Source organism: Triturus cristatus, chromosome 5_2 (assembly GCF_964204655.1).
Source record: "Triturus cristatus chromosome 5_2, aTriCri1.1, whole genome shotgun sequence".
Classification (NCBI taxonomy): Eukaryota; Metazoa; Chordata; class Amphibia; order Caudata; family Salamandridae; genus Triturus; species Triturus cristatus.
In genome coordinates this window covers 25,465,450-25,486,319 of record NC_140588.1, presented here as the reverse complement: position 1 = coordinate 25,486,319, position 20,870 = coordinate 25,465,450, and the positions used below count along the sequence as shown (strand labels likewise).

Below are 20,870 nucleotides of genomic sequence, written 5' to 3'. Positions count from 1 at the left end.
AATATGTGTACAAAGTTGAGTATATTGCGGGTTGGAGGAATAGTCAAGCTGATGGATTGTCTAGACTACCACTACCGTGGGATGAGATAGATAAAGCAAAAGTGGAAGCATTTCAATGTGAAGGTGCAGTTGCGACTGTGGATGAGTTGGTAGAAAGAAATGTGTGGCAGAGCGATAGACAAGGACCTATGGAATGTGAATATGCTAAAGGATGAAGTCCTTCAAGCGGTTAAAGAGCTAATTGTTAAAGGGAGTAGAAGGGAGAGTACTCTTCCGATGGGTGTGAGACCTTTCCTGAAAGTTTTGGAGGAATTATCTATATTTGATAAAGAAGGAAACATTATTATGAAGGATGATAAATTCATACCTCCACAAGAGTTGAGGTTTGCTCTGTTTAAATTGGCTCATGAAGGTCATATGGGTCAAACACTCACAAAGAAAAAGGTTAAGGGAACACTTTTGGTGGCCTGAAATGGACCAACAGGTGTCTGATTGGGTTGAGAGGTGTGTGGAATGTGTGGAGAGTGAGAAAAGATTGAGAGTAGGTAACCAATGCGATTTAGGCAAAATTGATGTTCCTGATCTACCTTGGCATACTATATGCCTAGACTTTATTAGTCCATTTGTTGGATTAGGTTCAGAGTTGAGATTTGGAATAGTTGTAATTGATGTGATGTCTAAGTGGTTGATTGTAGAATTTGTACCACAAGTAGTACTATCAAGAAATGATCTAACATTTTTAGGGAAGAAGGATACCCGGTTAAATTAATCACTGACAATGGTACACAGTTAACTTCTGCAGAAATGACATCATATTTGCAATCGTGTGGGATAGTATACACAAGGACATGTTTTTATAACCCACAAGGGAATGGGGTAGTGGAAAGGGCCAATCGCATGGTGAAGGGGGTCATCCAAATGGCAATTATAAATAGGAGGGATGTGAAGGCTATGGTAAATGATTTGGTGTGGGCTTATCGCACAACAGCGAACACTGTGTCTGGGAAAGTTCCGTTTGTTGTTATGAGAGGACGTACCGCTAGTACCAAATTAATCCCAGCATGGATGAAAGAGTGTATTGGTATGGCCAGTTTAAATTATGACAAATTAGAGGATTGTAAGTCACTTCCACTTGGACCATCTATTAAACCCAATGATTGGGTTAAAGTCAAACCAGGACGTATAGGGGCTGGTTTTACAAAATTTCGTGGCCAGTATAAGGTAAGAAATGTACATAGTAGGCATGTCACATTATATAATGGGGAGAATTGGAATTTAAGGAAGGTTGCTTTGTACAGAAGAAACATTGGTTTGGACAGGGAGGTTGAATGTAGACAAGCTAGTGACCTTAACCCTTATCTTCTTATCAGTGACAAAGAGATGTGTAATAGACTACCTTCTGTTGTCACAGGAGATCAAGGTGATAATATCAATAATAGAGCTTTAGTACAGAGATCTAGATGTCCACCTAGGTATTTACAAGATTATGTATGTGGGGACAAATAGATATGGGTTTTGTTGTTGTAGTGTTAACTATGTATTTCACGGTTATGAATAGAAGAGATAAAAGGGAAGAGGATATGTTATGTTTGGTTATTACTACATGATGTAATATATGTTATTGCACTTTAAATGTGGGATTCTACTTTGTGTTCTAGCGTTGCTATGGGGAGCATCATAGCGGTGTTCCTAGATGGGCAGTTGTATGCTGGCTGTTAGGGGGATACCAACGCTATTCCTATGCTCTGAATAAACCATCTACATTGTGGTACTTTTACTGTGTCTGAGGATTACTTCATTATGATCACAACATTTTACAAAGCAGAACAATCTGCCCTCTAGCTCGGAATGTTCTAATAGCCTTAGAGCCCATCGTAGAGGGATCGATCGGTCATTAAAAGTCTGCTCCCTTTGGCTCGGGCTTTTAATGCTGGAGCGGACCTTTAATGGCCGGAAGAGCCCACTATGGCAGGCTCTAAGGCTGTAATAGAACTTTTACTAACACATATTGATTAATAAATATGGCATTTATTTACAAATTTCAAGGTGCACTGTGCGATTAGCAATTTAGGGAATATCTGGCACGTAGCAAAAGAACAGTTTTTTTTAAAGTTGTGTGTGTCAGTCATTATCTTACAGCTACTTCATAGCACTTTCAAACATTTGAAAAATACACTGCCCATATTTACTATACCTCAGTTTAAGGTTTAGTGTTGACAGATTATGTTCACTTGTAAAGAGCACCATCTTGGCACTGAACATCAGATGCCCGTTACCCAACTCAACTGTCCTAATTTTATAGACATTCAAGGTCAAAATGCAGAGGGGACCCTGCTAGGATTCAAACATTTAACCAGAAGATCTAACAAACTCTTGAGGTGCATGATTTGGTCTTCTGAAGCCCCGGACTCCAAATTACCACGAGGTTTTCCTTTCCCGACCTTTCATTTTATATAAATCATTCTTTTCACACACAATGTTCCTCTTGACTGGTTCGTGTTAAGCGAAGAATACAGCACTCATAACAAACATTTGAATAAAGAAAAACTGAGAGCTCATCATGTGACGTGAAGTAATTTGTAAGCTACAAGAAACTGTCTGGGGCAAGGACCCAAATCTACAACAGAGACTTCTTCACACTCTATCACCATATAAATCAGTGTAGTAAACCTTTCAATTCGTTTCTTGATTTCTTTTTTGCTAGAAAGAAATACATATCAAGGCAAGGAAGGTGTTGTTTTGCTTCATGTGACCTTAGTAAATATTTGAGTGTTCTGGGAACTTTGGATCGTTTGTGGCCCACATCAACTCCCAGCCCCTACCACTTCCAGTGGTCTTTAACAAGAGGAAAGAAAAATGTGTACATTACCCAGGCATTAAGCGTTCTGCAGAAGGCACGCTGATGGGGTTAAATTACTAGAATAAATACCACATGAAACACTAGCAACACTTTTGGACGAAAGATGCACATAAATGTAGACCACTCCAGGTAGATACAATATAACCCTTTAGTGTTAAATTGGCTTCCGGTCTGAATTGTCACAAGTAAGATTCTTCCACAGCAACTCATAGTGGCATAGGGAGGAAAGTGTTAGCTAAATCCTCTTTCTAAACTTCAAAAAATGCATCTCTGTTTAACTATTTTAAAGAAAGAAATATTTATAACAAGTGCCCTCTCTTGACCAAGGCACTTTGACACTCAGGTTGATGTTTGTGTGCCCAATTCTCATCTTGTAGTTTACTGCGAAGCCTTCCCTCCCGCAGAATAACTCATCTGCTCTATGAACAAGCATAGGCAAAGCCAACAGGTTGTACCTATTTGAAGGCTATTGGCTTTGTCAATGTCTTTTAGCCATCTTGTACAGTGATGTGACTGTACAGCATAACCAACAGTAGAGTTAGAAAAAAAGCTCAATGATGTAGCTTGTGTTGGCTGCAACACATACAACGGGAGGGGGACAAGCAAAACGGGCAACTCGATTTTGTTAGCAATAAAAAGATATGATTCATAGCTTAGTCGAACCACCTAATAAGTCTGTTTTCTTTGGGGGGGTTTTTGCAAAGAAGAAAGGAAGAAGAAAAAAAGTAAATTTTTTTTTAGACCAGCTAAGTATGGCACTGTGTTAAAACAGATGTATGGAGGAGGAGCCTAGCGCGCAACCAAGATGGCCGCGTAGGTGCGAGGCTCCCGAGGACCTCCGCAACCTCCTACGTTTATCCTGTCCTCATCCTGCATCGGTTGAGGGGACTGTGTCGGTGAGCCTGAGCCGAGGTGGTACCCGTTTCCCGTTTTCGAATTGGACCTCGGGTGCCGGAGTGAGCACCGATTGAAGTTTGCGGCCTGCTTCTCTCCTGACCCCGGACTCGCGTTTGGGGGCGACCCGGTGGCAAAGTGAACAACAACGGCGGGCTGGGCCTGGCGAGTCGCGTACCCCGCACTTTCACTTTCGCGCCCCCTTGCCGTCTTTGCAAGTGGGATTGTGGCGCTCTTTGTGTTGGGGTGGCCTCGCTGGGAGACCCTGCCTGCCCGCCTGCTGTGGCCCGCTCCGCCGTCCTGGGGTGACCCCCCGGAGCTCGTGGCCTTGATTGCTTGCCTTTTACTGCGTGGCTGGTGAGGGTGTGAGACCCGCGACGATGGCCACGAAACAAGATGGCGACCGGTTGAAGGCCAAGTCGACCCGGCGTGGCGCCGCACATCAGGCCAACGTCATGGACCGCTACACCCTCCCGAAGGGATCTCCCGGTGGATCGCACAAGTCCTCTGAGTGCCCCCCGGATGCCCCGGTTTTGCCCACAGATCTGACTCTGCAAGACGTCATGGGCGCCATTGCTGAGATGAAGGCCTCGGTGGGCCAGCGATTTGACACCTTAGCCCATAAAATCGACGCGGTCCTCGTTGATGTCAACCTGGTGAGAGCTGATCTCTCGAAGACTAACGACCGGGTCGATTCTTTGGCCCACACGGCGTCGGGCCTCACGACTGAGGTGGCGGCCCTTCAGACGGAGGTGCGCCGCCTTCGTCAGGCGAGTGCGCTCATGGATCGGCGCCTGGAGGATTCCGAGAGCCGGGCCCGGAGGAATAATATCCGCATCATCGGAGTACCTGAGGGACGGGAGGAGTCGGCGGCGGATCTTTTTGTGGAGGACCTGATCACTACCCATCTCCAGCCTCGGGGACTGAGTAAATTCTTTGCCGTGGAGAGGGCTCATAGGGTTCCCGGGGGAAGGCCGAAGATCGGAGCCCCTCCGCGGCCTCTTATTGCCCGTATTTTCAATTTTCGGGACAGGGACGCGATTCTGCAAGCCTCCAGACTGCAAGGGCCGATTAAGCTGGAGAACATGGAGGTGAACTTTTATCCTGACTTCACCCAAGCGGTCCAGAAGCAGAGATTGAGCTTCCTGGGCGTCAAGCGGCGGCTTCGGGACATGAACTTAAAGTACGCCATGCTCTTCCCGGCCAGGCTGCGGGTGGAGGTAGATGGTCGCACTCACTTTTTTGACCGTCCTGAAGCGGCCGGGGACTGGCTGGACACTTTGTCTGGGGGTCGGGATCGGGATGGCAGGGGGGGGGGCTGCGGGAGGAGAGGGCCCACTGGACCGGGACTGAGGTGCTGATACTGGGACTCACTCTGGACGAAGATGCGGCCACTTTCGGCCAAGCTTGGGGTCTCTTGTTGTTTGTACTTGCTCTCCCTCCTTTGTGGGCGGTGCGGGGTCTCGAAGGGGTACTCCTTCCTCCTCTAGGGGGTTTACCTAGTTTCTATTATATAGGGGCGACAGGCACACTGCAAGTTGGGGGGGCTGTCTGGGCTCATGCAGGGGTGCAGGGAGGGGGCAGTTTTGTTGGGGCGGTTGGGTTGGGGTGGGGTGTTGTTCAGTTGTACCACAAGGCAAAAGTATTGTTGTGCTATTCCTAAAGTGCTCACAGGGGGACGAGTGATTGCTTTCGTTTATGATGGGGGGTAGGGGACTGAGTCTTTTGTCCTGGAACGTTAATGGACTGGGGGACAGGATAAAACGAGGTGTGGTCCTGCAGTTCCTGAAACGAATTTCACCTGATATAGTTTTTCTGCAGGAGACGCACCTCATTGGCAACTCCTTTCGTGCTATGAACCGACGGGGCTACCGCCTACTGGCCCACTCGGGCTTCACGTCTGGTTCAAGGGGTGTGGGCATCATGGCCAAGACCTCGCTCCCGCTGGAAGTCGATGAGGTGCTCCATGATGACAAGGGACGTTACACGGTTCTGGTGGGTAGAATGGAGGGCAGAGTGATTGTCTTGGTTTCTGTTTATGTCCCGCCAGGGTTGCAGACGACCACCTTTGCGGATCTGGGGCGCCTCCTCCTGGGCCTTCCGGAGGGGATCCTAGTGGTTGGGGGGGGATTTTAACGCTGTGGTTTCCGGAACTGAGGACCGTCACCCCCCTAGGGATCTCCCCCGCGCCCAGGCGTGGTTGTCTGGCCTCTTGGACACCTTGGGGCTGGTGGATTGTTGGCGTTTGAAACATCCTACGCAGATACAGTACACCTTTCATTCCGGGGCCCATGGCAGTCTCTCAAGGCTAGATTATGTCCTGGTGCCGGCGGCGCATGCGGGGAGGTGCGCCATTTAGCGCGGGGTATTTCAGACCACTCCCCGCTCTTGTTGCACTTCGATATTCTCCCGAGGGGAGAGGGTAGGGTGGTCCCGATTAATCCCTGGTACCTGCGTGACCCCACCATCCGCGCAGAGTTGGTTAAGTCCCTTAAGCGATATTTTGACGATAATGTGGGGTCTGTGTCATCGGCGGTCTCTCTGTGGGAGGCGTTTAAGACGGTACTTCGGGGGGAGGCCCTGTCCCTTATTTCCCATTCCCGGAGGCGCGAGCGGGAGGAGGTGACCCGTGTTGAAACTGAGATAGCCGAGTTGGAGGGTGACCTAGAATGTGGGGTGACGGACGACAAATTACATGTTCTCCGACTCAAGCAGGCGGCCTATAAGGCCCTCGTCACGGAGGCGGCCAGGGGCCTCAGTAGAGAGCAACAGGGGAGACTGTATGATGTGGGTGATAAGGCTGGGAAATTGATTGCGTGGCTGGATAAAAAGGAGAGAGCGAGTAGAGTTGTCCCGTCGATTGAGAAACTGGATGGTGTGTGTGTCACTGAACCGGAAGAAATTGTTGATTGCTTTGCAGAATATTTCCGTGGGGTGTATTCCCCGGTGTCCTCCCGCTCGGAAGAGGATTCCCATGCCCTGCTTAGAGATATCGCGCTGCCTTCCCTTTCGGAGGAGGACAGAGTGTCGTTGGACGCCGCCCCAACCTCTGAGGAAATTGCCCTCGCCATACGTTCGGTCGCCTCCGGCAAGGCCATGGGTCCTAATGGTCTTCCCATTGAATTGTACAAGCTGCGACCGGACACGCTGGCGCCGCATCTCCGTGCTATGTTCCTTGCGGCCCGCTCGGCGGGTTCCCTCCCGCTGGACCAGCGTCTGGCTACTATTGTGGTTATTCATAAGGAGGGGAGGCCGCGGGACCGGGTCACGTCCTACCTGCCTATCTCGCTGCTGAATGCGGAGCCCAAAATTCTCGCCATGGTGTTGGCTAATCGGCTGGTTGGCGTGGTGTGCGATTTGATTCACCAGGATCAGTCCGGCTTTATCCCCCATCGCAACACTGCGCTTAACCTGCGGCGCTTGCATGGGGTGCTCGCACGTGTCCCGTTCATACGGGAGCCGGCCATTTTGGCGTCCCCAGACGCCACTATGGCGTTTGACACACTTGAGTGGCCGTATATTTGGGCGACGCTCGCGACGTTCGGGTTTGGCCCGGGATTCATCGGTTGGGTGAAATTGTTGTACTCTGGACCGCTGGCGCAGGTGGTTGTGAACGGGAGAGTGTCGGCTCCGTTTGAGCTGGGCAGGGGCACGCGGCAGGGCTGCCCGTTATCGCCGCTCCTTTTCGCGCTTGCTTTGGAGCCCCTGGCGGAGTGGCTGCGGTGGCATCCTTCTATCCGTGGTCTCCGATGGACCCCCGAGTATGGGGACCGCGTGTCGTTATACGCTGGTGATGTTCTCCTGTACTTGGCTTCCCCACGTAAATCACTGATAGTACTGGTTGATGTACTGCATTCATTTGGCCTCAACTCCGGCCTGGTCATCAACTGGGCTAAATCGTGTGTGTATGTTCTCTCGGGGGAAGATCCTATCATTCCGCGGGGTTGTCCTATCCGGATCGCCCCGCGGGGATTTGGGTGCCTGGGTGTCTTCATTACCCTGGACGCGGAGGCCCGATATAAACAGAACTTGCTTCCCCCCCTCCAGCGCCTGAAGGAGGACGTCGCGCGCTGGGGGCGCTTGCCGCTATCGCCGCTCGGCCGGGCGGCATTGTTTAAGATGATGTCGCTGCCACGCTTCCTGTATGCTTTACAGAACACAATGGACGTTGTCCCGGCGCGCTACTTTCGTGAGGTGGAGAGTTTGCAGCGCCGACTGTTCTGGGAGGGTAGGCCGCGTATCGCCCTGGCGAAGCCGACGCTCCCGTGGTACGACGGGGGGGTTGCCCTCCCTGATATCAAGCAATATTATTGGGCCTCCCAGCTGGCTGTGATCAATCACGGCCTTTACGGGCCCGCTCTCAACCCGGCCTTTGAGATGGATAAAATGTTATTGCCGGGTGGTGACTATGGTCGGGCGCTTTATTCGAGCTCGCTCGATGCACGTCTGACGGGCCCCACGCGGGTCATGGTACGAGTGTGGCACGCGGCTAACGGGGCGGTGGGGTGGAGGGGCCGCTTGACCCGGGCGACGCCACTATACGCATCCGAGCGGCTGGGCTCCTTGTGGACCTCGAAGGGCTTTGAGAAGTGGGACATGATAGGCATCAGCATGGTGGGCGAGCTCTGGACGAGGGGGTGATTCAAAACGTTTGATGTGCTGCAGACAGAATTCCAGCTGCAGGACAGGGAGTACTTTCGATATCTGCAGATTCGTCATGCGTTGTGCTCCGTATTTCCGGACGTTGCCTCCATCCCGGAGTACTCCCCTCTGGAGGATAGAGTGCTAGATGGGCATGTCCCGGACGGCACGATTTCATTAATTTACAAAAAGCTCATTAATGACCGTTCGGGACTGCTGACTGGCCTTCGCGAGGCGTGGGGGGCTGATGGATTGGAGCTGGATGACGAGGATTGGGTGTCTGCGGTGGCCTCCCCGAAAGAGGTGGCCATACCGGCCCGCCTTCGCTTCGTCCAGCTCAAGATACTCCATAGGGTTTATGTTACGGGGCCGAGGCTGATGCGTATGGGCTATGCTGTGGACGGGTTGTGCAAGCGTGGGTGTGGTGCTTTGGGGACCTTTCTCCATATTTTGTGGGAATGCCCGGAGGTGGTGCGATTCTGGCGTGGGGTGCATGAGGTTTTGCAGGTAGTTACGCATGTGCAGCTGCTGCCTGAGGCGAGGAGATGTCTTTTGAATGTGTGGGAGCCAACCGACTACTCAGTGCCGCAGACGTGGTGGGCGACTCTGGGATATATGGTAGCCAAACGTGACATTGCGCAATTGTGGGGTTCCCAGAGGTCGCCGACTGTCTCGGCATGGAAGGACAACATGGATTGGTGTATGTTTCGGGAAAAGGTGGTGTATGTTGCGAGAGGTAAGCCTGGGACATGGGTGAAGGTATGGGGCCCCTGGAACGCCTACCGGGGGGGAATCTGTACCCCGCCGCTACTGCCTGATTCGTCACCGGCCCCGTCTCCTTAGCCTGTTTTGTCTTCCCGGTTCTGGGCTATTAGTCTACTTAGTCCCCGTTCTGACCTATTCCCCCCCTCGATATTCCTATGGATCAGCGGGGTCCCCCCCCTAGGGGAGCACACGCTGTTATTTCTGACTGTGGGTTGCCTTGTGGACTTGTTTTTTGTTGATTATTTATATAAAAATGAAGCCGTTGTGTGGGGTCCGGATGGTGTGGCCACCAACGCCTTTTTCAACTACTGTGATCTCCCTTCTGCCGCAGCGTGTGTTCTACTGCCTGTATTGTATGCTCCTTTTGTGTGCTAGCGGCCGGCCTGAAGGTTGTAGGCCCATCTTTGTATATTTTTTGGATTCTGTAATAAACGGCTTCAAAAAAAAAAAAAACACAGATGTATGACTGCTTCAACAAGAGATATTGAAAAATTCAAAAAAGACCTTATGACATTGCTCATATTTAATTATAGTTAGATACAGTGTCCTTTTATATAGCATGTGCCACAAGCAGAATTCTCTCTCAGCACTTAACAGATATGTAAACAGTTCAGGGGGAAAAAATGCATATGTTGCACACAGTTATTTACGGTTGGTATCTGGGAGTCTCCTCCAGCACTTAGTGTCGTAGGGGGGCAAGGTCCAAAGTACTACCAGCAGTTACTAGTTACCTGCCCTGGGGCGTCCAGGTGCAGAGTTGCTGCTCGGGATGGTTGCTTTGTGCGCTATGCTGGTGGGAAGAAGGGGGGGGGGGGTCACCTTCAAACAGGCAGCAGGTGGTCTTGTGGACAAGTCCAGTAGGCCCAACAGGAGGCTCGAGTCACAAGGGTCCAGAGAGCAAGGGGGCACCGCCGGTTCATCAGTACCTGGGCTGGGGTGCTCAAGTGCAGAGTTGAGCGGTCGGGTGGGCTCTGTGCATCAAAGGCCCTCGCGGTTGTCGGTCTGTGTAGGAAAGTGGGCTTTTGTTGCAGCAGTTACCCCCCCTCCCCCCGCCAACTTTCTGCCTGGTATTTCATGCAACTTTGACTGAAGTGCACTGAGTTCCTGTTAACCATGTCCCCAGTGATCTCATCTCAAAACATGACAACTGATCAATTGATCCCCAGCTGTCCAGGCATTTAGCACCTCTGCAAGTGCCTAGTATGTTGTACCTCTAATACATAGGGCATAGGTACTAAAGAGAGTCCAGCATATCTTTTGTCACTCCAAGGGACCCAGCACCGAACTCATACAGACTGCCACTGCAGGATGTGTAACACGGTTCTCTAAAAAGTGAAAACACAACATGGCAAACACTTGTGTGTCATGTCCCCCAACACTGCATGTAATGTTTACAAGTCACCCCTACAGCAGGCCTTACAGCCCTATGGCTGGGTGCATTATATTACATGTGAGGATGTATCGGCATGAGCAGATATGCCCCTGTGCTGGCCAGTTCAATTACTGACAGTATGTATGCATGTAGGAAAATGGGTAATTAGTTTTGTGGCCTGCACAAGTAATGGGTCCGCATTTGTCCACCAGTGGGAGCCAAACACCCCATTGTAGCGCTCGACTCTCATAGGGTAGCGTTGCAGAGTAGTCCAAGGCATACTCAAAGGAGGTGGTGTGGGCTAGTAATCTCCATTCACGGATACACAATAACAATACTCAAATGATTGTCCAGTCTGTTTTTTCTTTGGAATTAGCATTGCCTGACAGCTGTGTTGTCGGTTAGGCTGCAACCTAATAAATACACAGCACCAACCAACTACGTATATCATTGCCAAAGCAAAAAAGTCTTTGGGAGGTCTACTGGAGCTGGTTGCAGGTAAGTGGTGGTGAAAACTTGTTGGGATATCATGAGGGGAAAAGAATTAGGAGAGCATGCAGGGCAGAAACGAGATTGGCAAACAAAAGCACAATGGGTGAAAAACATATGCACTCTCATGGAGTACTTAAAAAAAACAAAAAATACTTCCCAAAAAGTGGACATTGTTGGATACATAGAAACAGCCAGTAAGGGAGATGATAAAAAGCTTTGCTCTACAGGAGGGACAAACACAAGCTGGACTGGCTGAAGCAAACTATGTCAACAAATAGAAAGTAAACAAAAATGAATGACAAATCAAAAAGCTAATGGTGAGCAATTATGAAGTGCATTTCTAGGTCACCGTTTAGCATGTCCCAATAAAGTCTTTTGCAACCAGACTGCTGTGCTGTCTGGTAGACTTCGACCTAACAGGAATATGGGTTGAAGACATGGAAAGCACTCAACCCGTGTTCTGACGCATTTAGTAGAGTATGTGATTTATATTATAAGGTTTATTTACCCAATATACATTAATATATTTTTAATCACATTAGCAGTCATTTTGTTCCAACATTAGGACTAAACTATGAAAATACCTATTTTTAGGTACACCTCTATTACACTAGTAATGGTAACTAATAGGGCCCACCAATAAGGCAAGTAAAAAAAAATACAATTACAAAAAATAACCTTCACGTAAAAACTGGAAAAATATGAAAGGAACAATATATCTAATGTGTAACATTAATTGGAAGAATTTACTGTGAAAACCTAAATTACGCAATGCACATTTTATGGATAAACCTGGATAGTAAAATAGCTTTAAGCACATTGGTATCCATATTACAAGACTTAAATAAATCATGCTTTCGGTGAAGAACTGAAATACGCTATCAATAAACAATCACACTTTGGACAAGAAAGTGATAACCAAGACAGACAATTGCTTCACACTGTACATTCTTCGGTAACGCCTTTAACAAAATATGCAACTTGAAAAAGAAGACGAAATCAACAGCAAATCATACCGTGGTTAAGAAAACACATGAAACCAAGCATTGGCATAGCAATAGGTCTCGCCTTTGGGACCTTATAAGTGTTTAGCCAGAGATATTAACTTTGCCTAGGTCTTTAAGCTGTGCTGTACAGAAATCTGTAGCATGCTGAAAAGTTATAATAAAAGAAGTGTCAGATGCATTTTTGTTACCTTATATATGACCAAGAAAGCATTATGTACAACTGAACAACCATATTAAAAAAACTATTAACAATAATTAATGTATTGGCATAATGCTACTGGCATGGTTAATGATAATGCCTTTTATTTAGGTTTTGGTTTTTGAAACCTAAAACACATTGTAATGTACAATACCAATAGCTTAAACTCGCATAAATGCGAGACCTATTGCCTTGCAAATGCTTGTTTCTTTTTTCCATTTGGGGTTATCTGATGTGGTCCTAGTAGGGTTAAATCGTACCTGGTCTAAATGTATTAGGTGACGTAGTATAACCCCAGGTGATTTGGCAAGGCCGTTACAAAACAATTGATATTCAGTAAGGGGATTGATATGAAAGCCTACCTTTGTGACTAGGATTTACAGTAAGGTGTGTAATGTCATCATTGTTTCTGCCTCTCTTCACAGTAAAACTGACAAATCATTTCAGTTTCTGCATCATAAAGTCTGCTAGTTGAAGACAGATTTTTAGCTTCATTTCATGATTTTTCCCTCGTAGAATAAATGTGAGTAAACTCCTGTATCAGCATCAGGGCGTGAAATCCATTTTGCCCAGACTCCGTGATCTTGAAACTGTTGTCAATATTTTCCTTCCTTTGATGATGATGTTTCATTAAATATGCCCACCTATAAAATGACGAGGTCCCATTTTTTTGTATTTATCAATCCGATATGGACTGGTAAATTACAAACCATGATACAAAACGCCACAAAAGCCAGAAGTGTCAGCAGCAGTTTGCTTACAAAATAAAATGTTAAAAATGAGGGTGGTGATGGGGCAACGGAGGAGCGAGTTGGGGGGGAAGCAACGAGGAGTGGGCATGGTAGGGGAAAAGCATCAGATAAGGGAAATCTACATAAGGTTGGGGTGAACCACATGAAGGATAAAGCAACATGGGCCAGCGAGGGAATGTCTTGCGGTGCGGGAGGGTAGGTCACGGAAGAGATTTTATAAAACGAGGGAGACAGCAACAAAGAGCTTGGGGCAGCAATTTTGGCAAGGGCTTCCAATAACAAGCATTAAAAATGCAATAGGTCTCGCCTTTCATTAAGTTAAAGCCATTTGCTTTGCAATACCATTAGCAAAGCAAATGGCTTTAATTTAATCAAAGGCGAGACATATTGCATTTTCAATGCTTGTTTGTGTTTGGCACAGGAGATTAAGTGATTTGCCCAGACTCACAGGACGTTCAGCGTCATTGCCAGTTCCCCAGATTCGAGGTCGACCGCCGTAGCCGTTCGGCCAACTCCTCTCCCCACTTGATAAGTGTTTCTTTTCGCTATGTAACCCCTACAAAGCGGAAGCAAAAGGAGTGTACCTTCTAATCAAAACCTTCATATTTAAACATAAATATAAAAGGCATCATCCAAGGTCTTTCAGATATACTTATGATTTGGGGACTTTCCGAAAATATTAAACCACTAAAACACCCCATGAAGAAAAAAGATATCGCATTTCTCAGTTACATAATTATTTTTAAAAGTACACTCCTCATTCACACTACACAATATCGTACACCATTTAGTAGGACATTACTTTACCTTAACTCCAAGATCTAAATAAATAAAAACAGGCTGCAGAGTTCTTACAACTGCTGCCTCTGCATTTTCAATACAAATGAGGCCATCAAAAGGACACTTGCCAAACGCTATGTACACTGAAAGATTGTTTCCATCCCTTCATCTATAAATTGTGTGCCTGACAAAAATACCTTATTGTATTCGGTTTAATTTCTGTCAAAGTTGTTCGCTCACGGAGATAAGAGACAGGGGATAAGCCTTGTGACAGGTTCAAAATTGAAGAATACGCGGTAATGCATCTTTGGGCTTAGTTTCCCTTCCTCAAGGGATCAAGTGACAACCTGTACCTCACATATGCTGAAATATTTTACAGCCGCACAAAGTATAATCTCTTCAATAAATGGGGGATTAGCAGCCCCATGACGATTCTTTTAATCACAAATACAGCTTGCAGTACATAAGCTGTGCCACACTGCCTGAAACTAACATTCGGGATATTTCCCCATTGATGCTTGTCGAGAGAGTGATGGGGGGCGGAAGGAGGCATCACTTGCTCTTAGCACAGAGATAAAGCAGACATTAACTGAGGCTTAGGAATTGCTTTTCCTTTCCGAGCGGACAACTAAGCGGGCGAGCCTCACCACTTTGAACAAGATTAAAAAAAAACAAGTAGGCATTTAAGACAAACAATAAGCAACAAGCGGCACTGAAAGCGATCTTTCGCGATAGCTATTGTAAAAAAAACACACGCCCGCGAGGGGCGCGCGCGCGCCACAGCGAACACGCGTTTTCAATTATCGCGCCTGTGTCTGGGCACGATAATTGAAACCACATGGCCTTTGGTGCGTGTAATAGACACCAATAGGCTATGGGCGGAGCAATGCGTCCGCCTTTGGCCTATTGCGTCCCGTCTTTGAGAAAAACGCGCACTCAAAGGCCAATCGCAGATGCCAAAAGGAAAAGCACACGCACGAGCGTGTGCGATTCCAGGCTCTGTTTCTGAACCCCCTACAAAAGGGCTCTCGCCTGCGCGAGCAGTGCTAAGCACTGCAACGCAGGGCGCGAGCCCTAAAAATGGAACTAAAATAAACAAGATAAAAAACATTATTTACAGATCTTCATGGCATCAACCTTGCTTAGTAGCCTGAAAAAACAAGGCTGCTACGTATGCATGCTCTTTACATTTAAAAAGCAAAAGGTAAGACGTTCAGACATTTAAAAAAATCTGCAACTTTAACTAGTTTCTCTTTTAGAAGCTCAAGATGAACTTTCTTGTGGAGTTTTTGTTCGTGCGCAGCCTGTTACAAAACACAATAGAGATGTTGCTATTCAGACAGTTCAATCTGGTGCATCAAATAAATATCCTCTCACTACATTCTGCCCTACAGTTGTTGTGCCAGACAGTATGTTTGGTCCTGAAGAGACCCACTGGAGTTTGGGTCAAAATGTCAACACTGTAATAGTTATTTTGTACTGTGTGTATATTTGAATAAAAGAAATCAGGATATGTACAGTAGTATGAATTTTCAAAAAAATTTGGACATCCCAACTACGTGCATGTATCCTGTATTGTTCACATCACTGTGCCGTTTGCACCACTAACTTGCAAACCACCTATTTGAAGAATAAATGCAAGAAGTCATTGTTGGTATTGAGAAAGAGCTTATTGTATTGTAACTAATTGGCGACGTGTGAGTGAGACCCGCAGAACTGATGTTGAATCTACGTTATACCCTGGGTCCGTTTATGGGTATAAGGGTTTCCTCCTGTGTCTTTTCCTATGCCAGACACCTCTTCTTCAAGCCATCCCTCAATTTAGCCATATCATCTCCTCATACGTCCAGTGAACTGTCCCAGCCCGCCCTCTTTCCTACCCGGTTGCTGGTATGGACTTTCACCAATACACAGCTGGTGTGCCCTTTCTCCCTCCCTTTATCGAGTTCAAAAGTATCAAGTCTGCTTTATTGCCAGATATTGGTCCCTCTGCCATGCCCTCATTAGTGCAGCTAGTAGAATCCTGGAACAGTTTGGCTCCATCATTGACCTGCTTATCTCCAAAGCAGATATGATAACTGCTGATGATCCTATACCAGTAGACTGGTCTGATCTCTTCCTCACCCCCTTCTCTCTGCATCTATCTCATTCTGTTACTCTTGGCCAACCTAAAAGAACAAGTACCTTTTCCCGCAACACCAAAAGCATCGACCTTGACATTTTGTGCAACACTGCTATTAGTTCATTTCCAATCTTAGACCCCTACTCTGATATTAACGACCTGACCACAAAATGTCTCACTAGTCTATCAGCTACAATTGATAATGTTGATCCGCTGCAAAGTAAAAAGAAAAGACCCACCTCTTCTGCTCCGTGGTTCAATAAGGCCCTCTACGAAGAAAGAAAAAACTTGAGGATCCTTAAGAAACTATGGAGACATTCTCCCTCCACCTCCAATCTCTGCCTCTCTAGAGCTCATATCACAAAACACATCTTTCATGAAAAAGCGATGCACTTCGGAACCCTCCTCGATTCCACCAAAAACAGACCTAAAAAGCAATTCTACCTTATCAAAAGCACCTACATCTCTCCCACCATATTTGACTACCCCCCCCCCAAAAAAAGTGGCAGAATTTGCAGGTTTTTTTTAATGAAAAAGTAAATTCACTTGTGGATCAGGTTACCCATCCAACCCCCGCCCCCTGAGGAAAACAAATCCTTAATTTTGTGGCAGAACTTTGACACCATTTCTGAAATGGCCCTCCTTGAAAGCATTCTAGAAACTAAACCCTCTAACCATTCCATCTACCTCATTCCCAGTGACATTGCCATCGAATTTTACACCCACACACTCTCCTACTGGACCAGTATGATAAACCTCCTCCCCAATCAGGGTTCCCTTCCTGCTGCCCTTAAAATAGGGCAGGTTACTCCGCTTCCCAAGAAACCCTCTGCTGATGCGAAAGAGCTCAACAACTTCCGTCCTATCACCAACCTCCCTTTTATTGCAAAAATTACAGAAAGTTGTGTGGCGAAGCAACTTTCCCAACACTGCAAGGTCAACTTCGTCCTTGACGAATTCCAATCTGGTTTTACCCAAGTCTGCAGTACCGTAACAGGCCTACTTCAAGTGATCCATAATGCCCTACGTGTACTTGACTCTGGTGAATCTTGTCTCCTGATCCTTCTGGGCCTATCCGCGGCCTTTGACACTGTTAATCACAACACTTCTGAACACTTTAAAGCTAACAATGGGTTTTGAAGGCACAGTGCTCAAATGGTTTGAATCCTTCCTCTCAGGCTGATCCCAGATGACCAAATAGCTAATTGTCTCTCCACGTCAATGGCTGTTGGACAAGGCGTCGCTTAAGGCTCGATCCTTGCACCCACACTGTTCCACCTTTACATAAAACCGCTGGGTAATCTAAAAAAAAATCTGAGATCCATTATCACCTATATGCGGATGATACCCAAATCAACCTAAAGGTATCTTCCACTAATGACATTTCAATCCTCAACATGACTCAACTCCATCCACCACTGGCTGTCAACTCATCAACTAATTCTGAATCCCTCCAAAACAGAATTCCTTCTCGTCTTGACCTCACTGAATCCTTCCAAAATGGAATTCCTTCTCCTCTCGACAACACTATCTACTCCTCCTATCTAATCTTCGATGAACAATCTAAACTTTCTCAACAACAAACTTATCATTGTTGACAGTGCCAAATCTCCAGGCGTCATCTAAGACAAAAGGCTCAACTTACAGTCCCATATCAATTCCATCGCCAAGAATACTCGCTACAAACTGCGCCTTCTCTGGGGGCTTCGGCACTTCTTGCCTGAACAAGACCTAAAAACCTTGGTCCAATCTTTAGTACTTTCCAGAATGGACTACTGCAACTCTCTCCTTGCTGGCCTTACCAAATCCCACCTTTCCCCTCTAAAATTCACTCAGCAGCTCGCTTTGTATATAGGGCTAAAAGAAATGATCACATCACATTACACCATTACTGTGGTCTCTTCCCTGGCTTACAATCGAAGCAAGGTCAATTTACAAGACCGCCTGTATCACCCACAAAGTGTCGCACACCTCCACCCCACGCTATCTGGCTAATAAACTCAAAATCTCTGGAGGCTCTAGACCTTCACGCAATGTGGAAAACTTCCTGCTCGAACCTCCTACCTTTAAAAGGGAAAGATGTATGGCTCAATCCTTCTCTGGTAACGCGACCAGAATCTGGAACTCACTTCCTCCATCCCTCCAACCACCATCTCTTTCCGGACCTTCAAAACTGATCTTAAAACTTTCCTCTTCCAAAAGCACTTCCTGGAATAATTCAACTAATTTCTTGACACTTTCGGTCATCTAGAACTCACATTAGGTCAACTTTGTAAATATGTATTTTACTCCTGCTTTTAAACCAACACTGACACCTTTTTTTTTTTTTACATTATAAATATGCAAATAGTTAGATTTGGAACTGCATAAACGTAACTTATTAGTGTGCCCAGTCTTCTTTGCGTACCTTTGTAACTGTATATATGTACCTTGTTAGCATGCTTAGTTTATCTCTTGTGTCCCTTATATAACTTACCTGGTTCTTTTGTAAAGCGCTTTGACACCTTTGGGTAAAGTTCGTGCTATATAAAACTGCATTCAATAAATAGTCACTTATCTCTTGGATGGGACGTCCCTCACCCTAAGAACCGGGCCTGCATGTATGTCGCATTGACTTCAGGGTGGAGTGTATAAATAGAAGATACAAATAACTAAGCAGTCTACCTTGTATCACAAGTCACGCGCATGTGTTTCCATATGGATATTTTACGTGGACTCTTTGAACATTTCAACCGTGGAGAAATACTACCATTCAGCAAGTGTGTCTAGGACCTGTTCATCAGTTCTAGGGAGGTGACGCTAAGCGGAAGAGGGATCATATCTTTAAGGCAGATACAGATACTACCGGTTCTTCTCCACTGTAGAGCCAGTCTTTCAGCTTCTATACGTTCGTTGACAAGGTTAGGCTGTTCAAAACACTAACAACGTATTTAATGGTGTGGTAGGGAAAACAACATTTCCGGGTCAAGAGGAGGTGCATTACAACAGTTACCGGCCGAAAGATATGTGACGATAACAAGCTTGCCGCTGATGTCAATTTGTGCTTAGTGTGTGTCTCCCAAATGAGAGTCTCTTTCCGACCTATGCAATAGTTCCAGGATGTTCCTAGCTCCAGGAAATTTCGCTTCCGGATTTGTGGCCAATCAGATTGAGACACACCACGCGCGTACGCCAACCAAACGAGGCGACACCGATAGGAACAAGTGGAGAAGTGCAACTGTGTTATTTTTATTGCCACAAAACGAAGTCTGGGATATTGGAGGGAGTGTCATCTAAAGTTACACTGTGCATCAAGGAATACAGTAACACACTAACACGCTGCTGTCACTACTACCCACGAGGCACAGGCAAAGGAATATCTTCCTATCCAAGTGCAAGACGAACACAGACACCCGCAGGAAGCGACACTCTAACCCACGCAAGTTGGCTATCCGAGGCTCCCACTCACATTCATTATGTTGGTTTCATTTTCTAACTCCGTTTCAACGTGTTCACTGCTGAGTTAGAATTAAGCCCTATAGCCCCTTACCCGACAAGTCGTCGGGGATACACTCACCAAAAGCAGCAGAAAGCGCGGAGCCCAGAAGGTTGCGTTTCTCATGATGCCGGTGTAACCGGGTCCTGTACTCTGCGAGGGATGGGAGACCTGCAGTAGTCCCAACTACCCGGCCTCCAGGAAGCGGGTGAGAGAGTCAGAGACATAGAAACAAGACTAGTTCCGTAGGTGTCGTCTCGCGTGGCAACCATTTTGGGATGGGAACATTTCACAGTCACTACAACTGACACTTAAAGAAGACCCTCTCTGCACTGAAAGCGAGTGTCCCTTAAGCACCACAGTTAGTTTTTACAGAAGCCATTTATCAAATAATACATGTTTTATGTATAACAAAACCTGCAACGTGATGTGTACTACGGCTCATCTTGCTACAGTGTTAAATTACATGGGTACTATGTTAATCATACACCAATATCGCTTTTCGTTTTTTCTCCGATTTATTTTTACTCAAAATGTCTACGTGTCTTTTTCAAGATGGCTTCTTCACTGCCTTAGGAGTCAGGACTGTTACGCTGATAGTTTTCTCCTTTCCCTTCGAATTACACGGGGTGGGTGAGTGGATTGTGTATTTCTTCCGGGGTGCTTGAGTTTATCACACTGGTCTCTAGAAGCTGCAAATTGTTTGGCTTTATTCTACTGCTTTTGTGGCCTACACTCGTACGTCACACGAAAATGCTGCAGTATCGATCACCGGCGTTTCTATGCCAGCTGTAAGCAGTTCGTACTTGCTATTCTTTGCAATATTTTTCTTGTAGTTATTGTTCCTCCCTGAAAATTGTCTGTCTGTCTTAAAAAATAACAAGCATTGGTAAATGTATTCGGTTTTGCCTATGTGGTTAGAAATTTTTGTTGTAATTTGTGGTTTTGTGAGTAGTTGTGCAATATAAGTTACTGAAACTCTGCTACAAGTGTTATGACTTCTTTATTAACCAAGACAATATATTGTGCTGTTTGTTCTCAAGGCAAGTCTCAAACTCTCCACTGGGCTCCGCATACACAAGATCACACACTGTGTCAACTTCATTATGAGATTGTTTTATTGGTGGCTGTGCACGTGTAACTTTTGGTGCTAATCCTTTAATTTAAGACACCAATAAGGCCTTGACCTATGTTAATCTTAATGTTACTTATTGAGCGCACAAATACCCGGAGTTGTCTTGGCGCTAAAGAACTAAAGTAAGCCCAAAAGATCATGCATTAATTCTGGAATAACCAAGTCTTAAGACTCTTTCTAAATTAGGCTAATGAACTTGTAGACCTGATATGCATTGAAAGAATTTTATTCTCACTATACACAAATGGAGTTGAGTCAGCAGTGAGTTCTGAGGTGCTTGATGTACCTATGGTAAAAGAGAACAAGCATTGGCATAGCCAATAGGTCTCGCTTTTGGGACCTTCTAAGTATTTAGTTTTGCAGCACAATATTCTTG

The 20,870-nt window shown here is 46.3% G+C and overlaps 1 protein-coding gene across 1 annotated transcript in view; it reads right to left on the bottom strand.

Annotated features, from left to right (window-relative positions):
* The window catches only part of ERP44 (endoplasmic reticulum protein 44), a 557,683-nt gene extending 538,000 nt beyond the window's left edge, over window positions 1-19,683 (bottom strand). Inside the window, exon 1 of the mRNA XM_085606779.1 lies at window positions 19,441-19,683. Coding sequence (XP_085462905.1) covers window positions 19,441-19,485 — 45 coding nt within the window. The 5' untranslated portion in view covers window positions 19,486-19,683. The remainder of the gene's footprint in view (window positions 1-19,440) is intronic.
* Window positions 19,684-20,870: the final 1,187 nt, after the last annotated feature.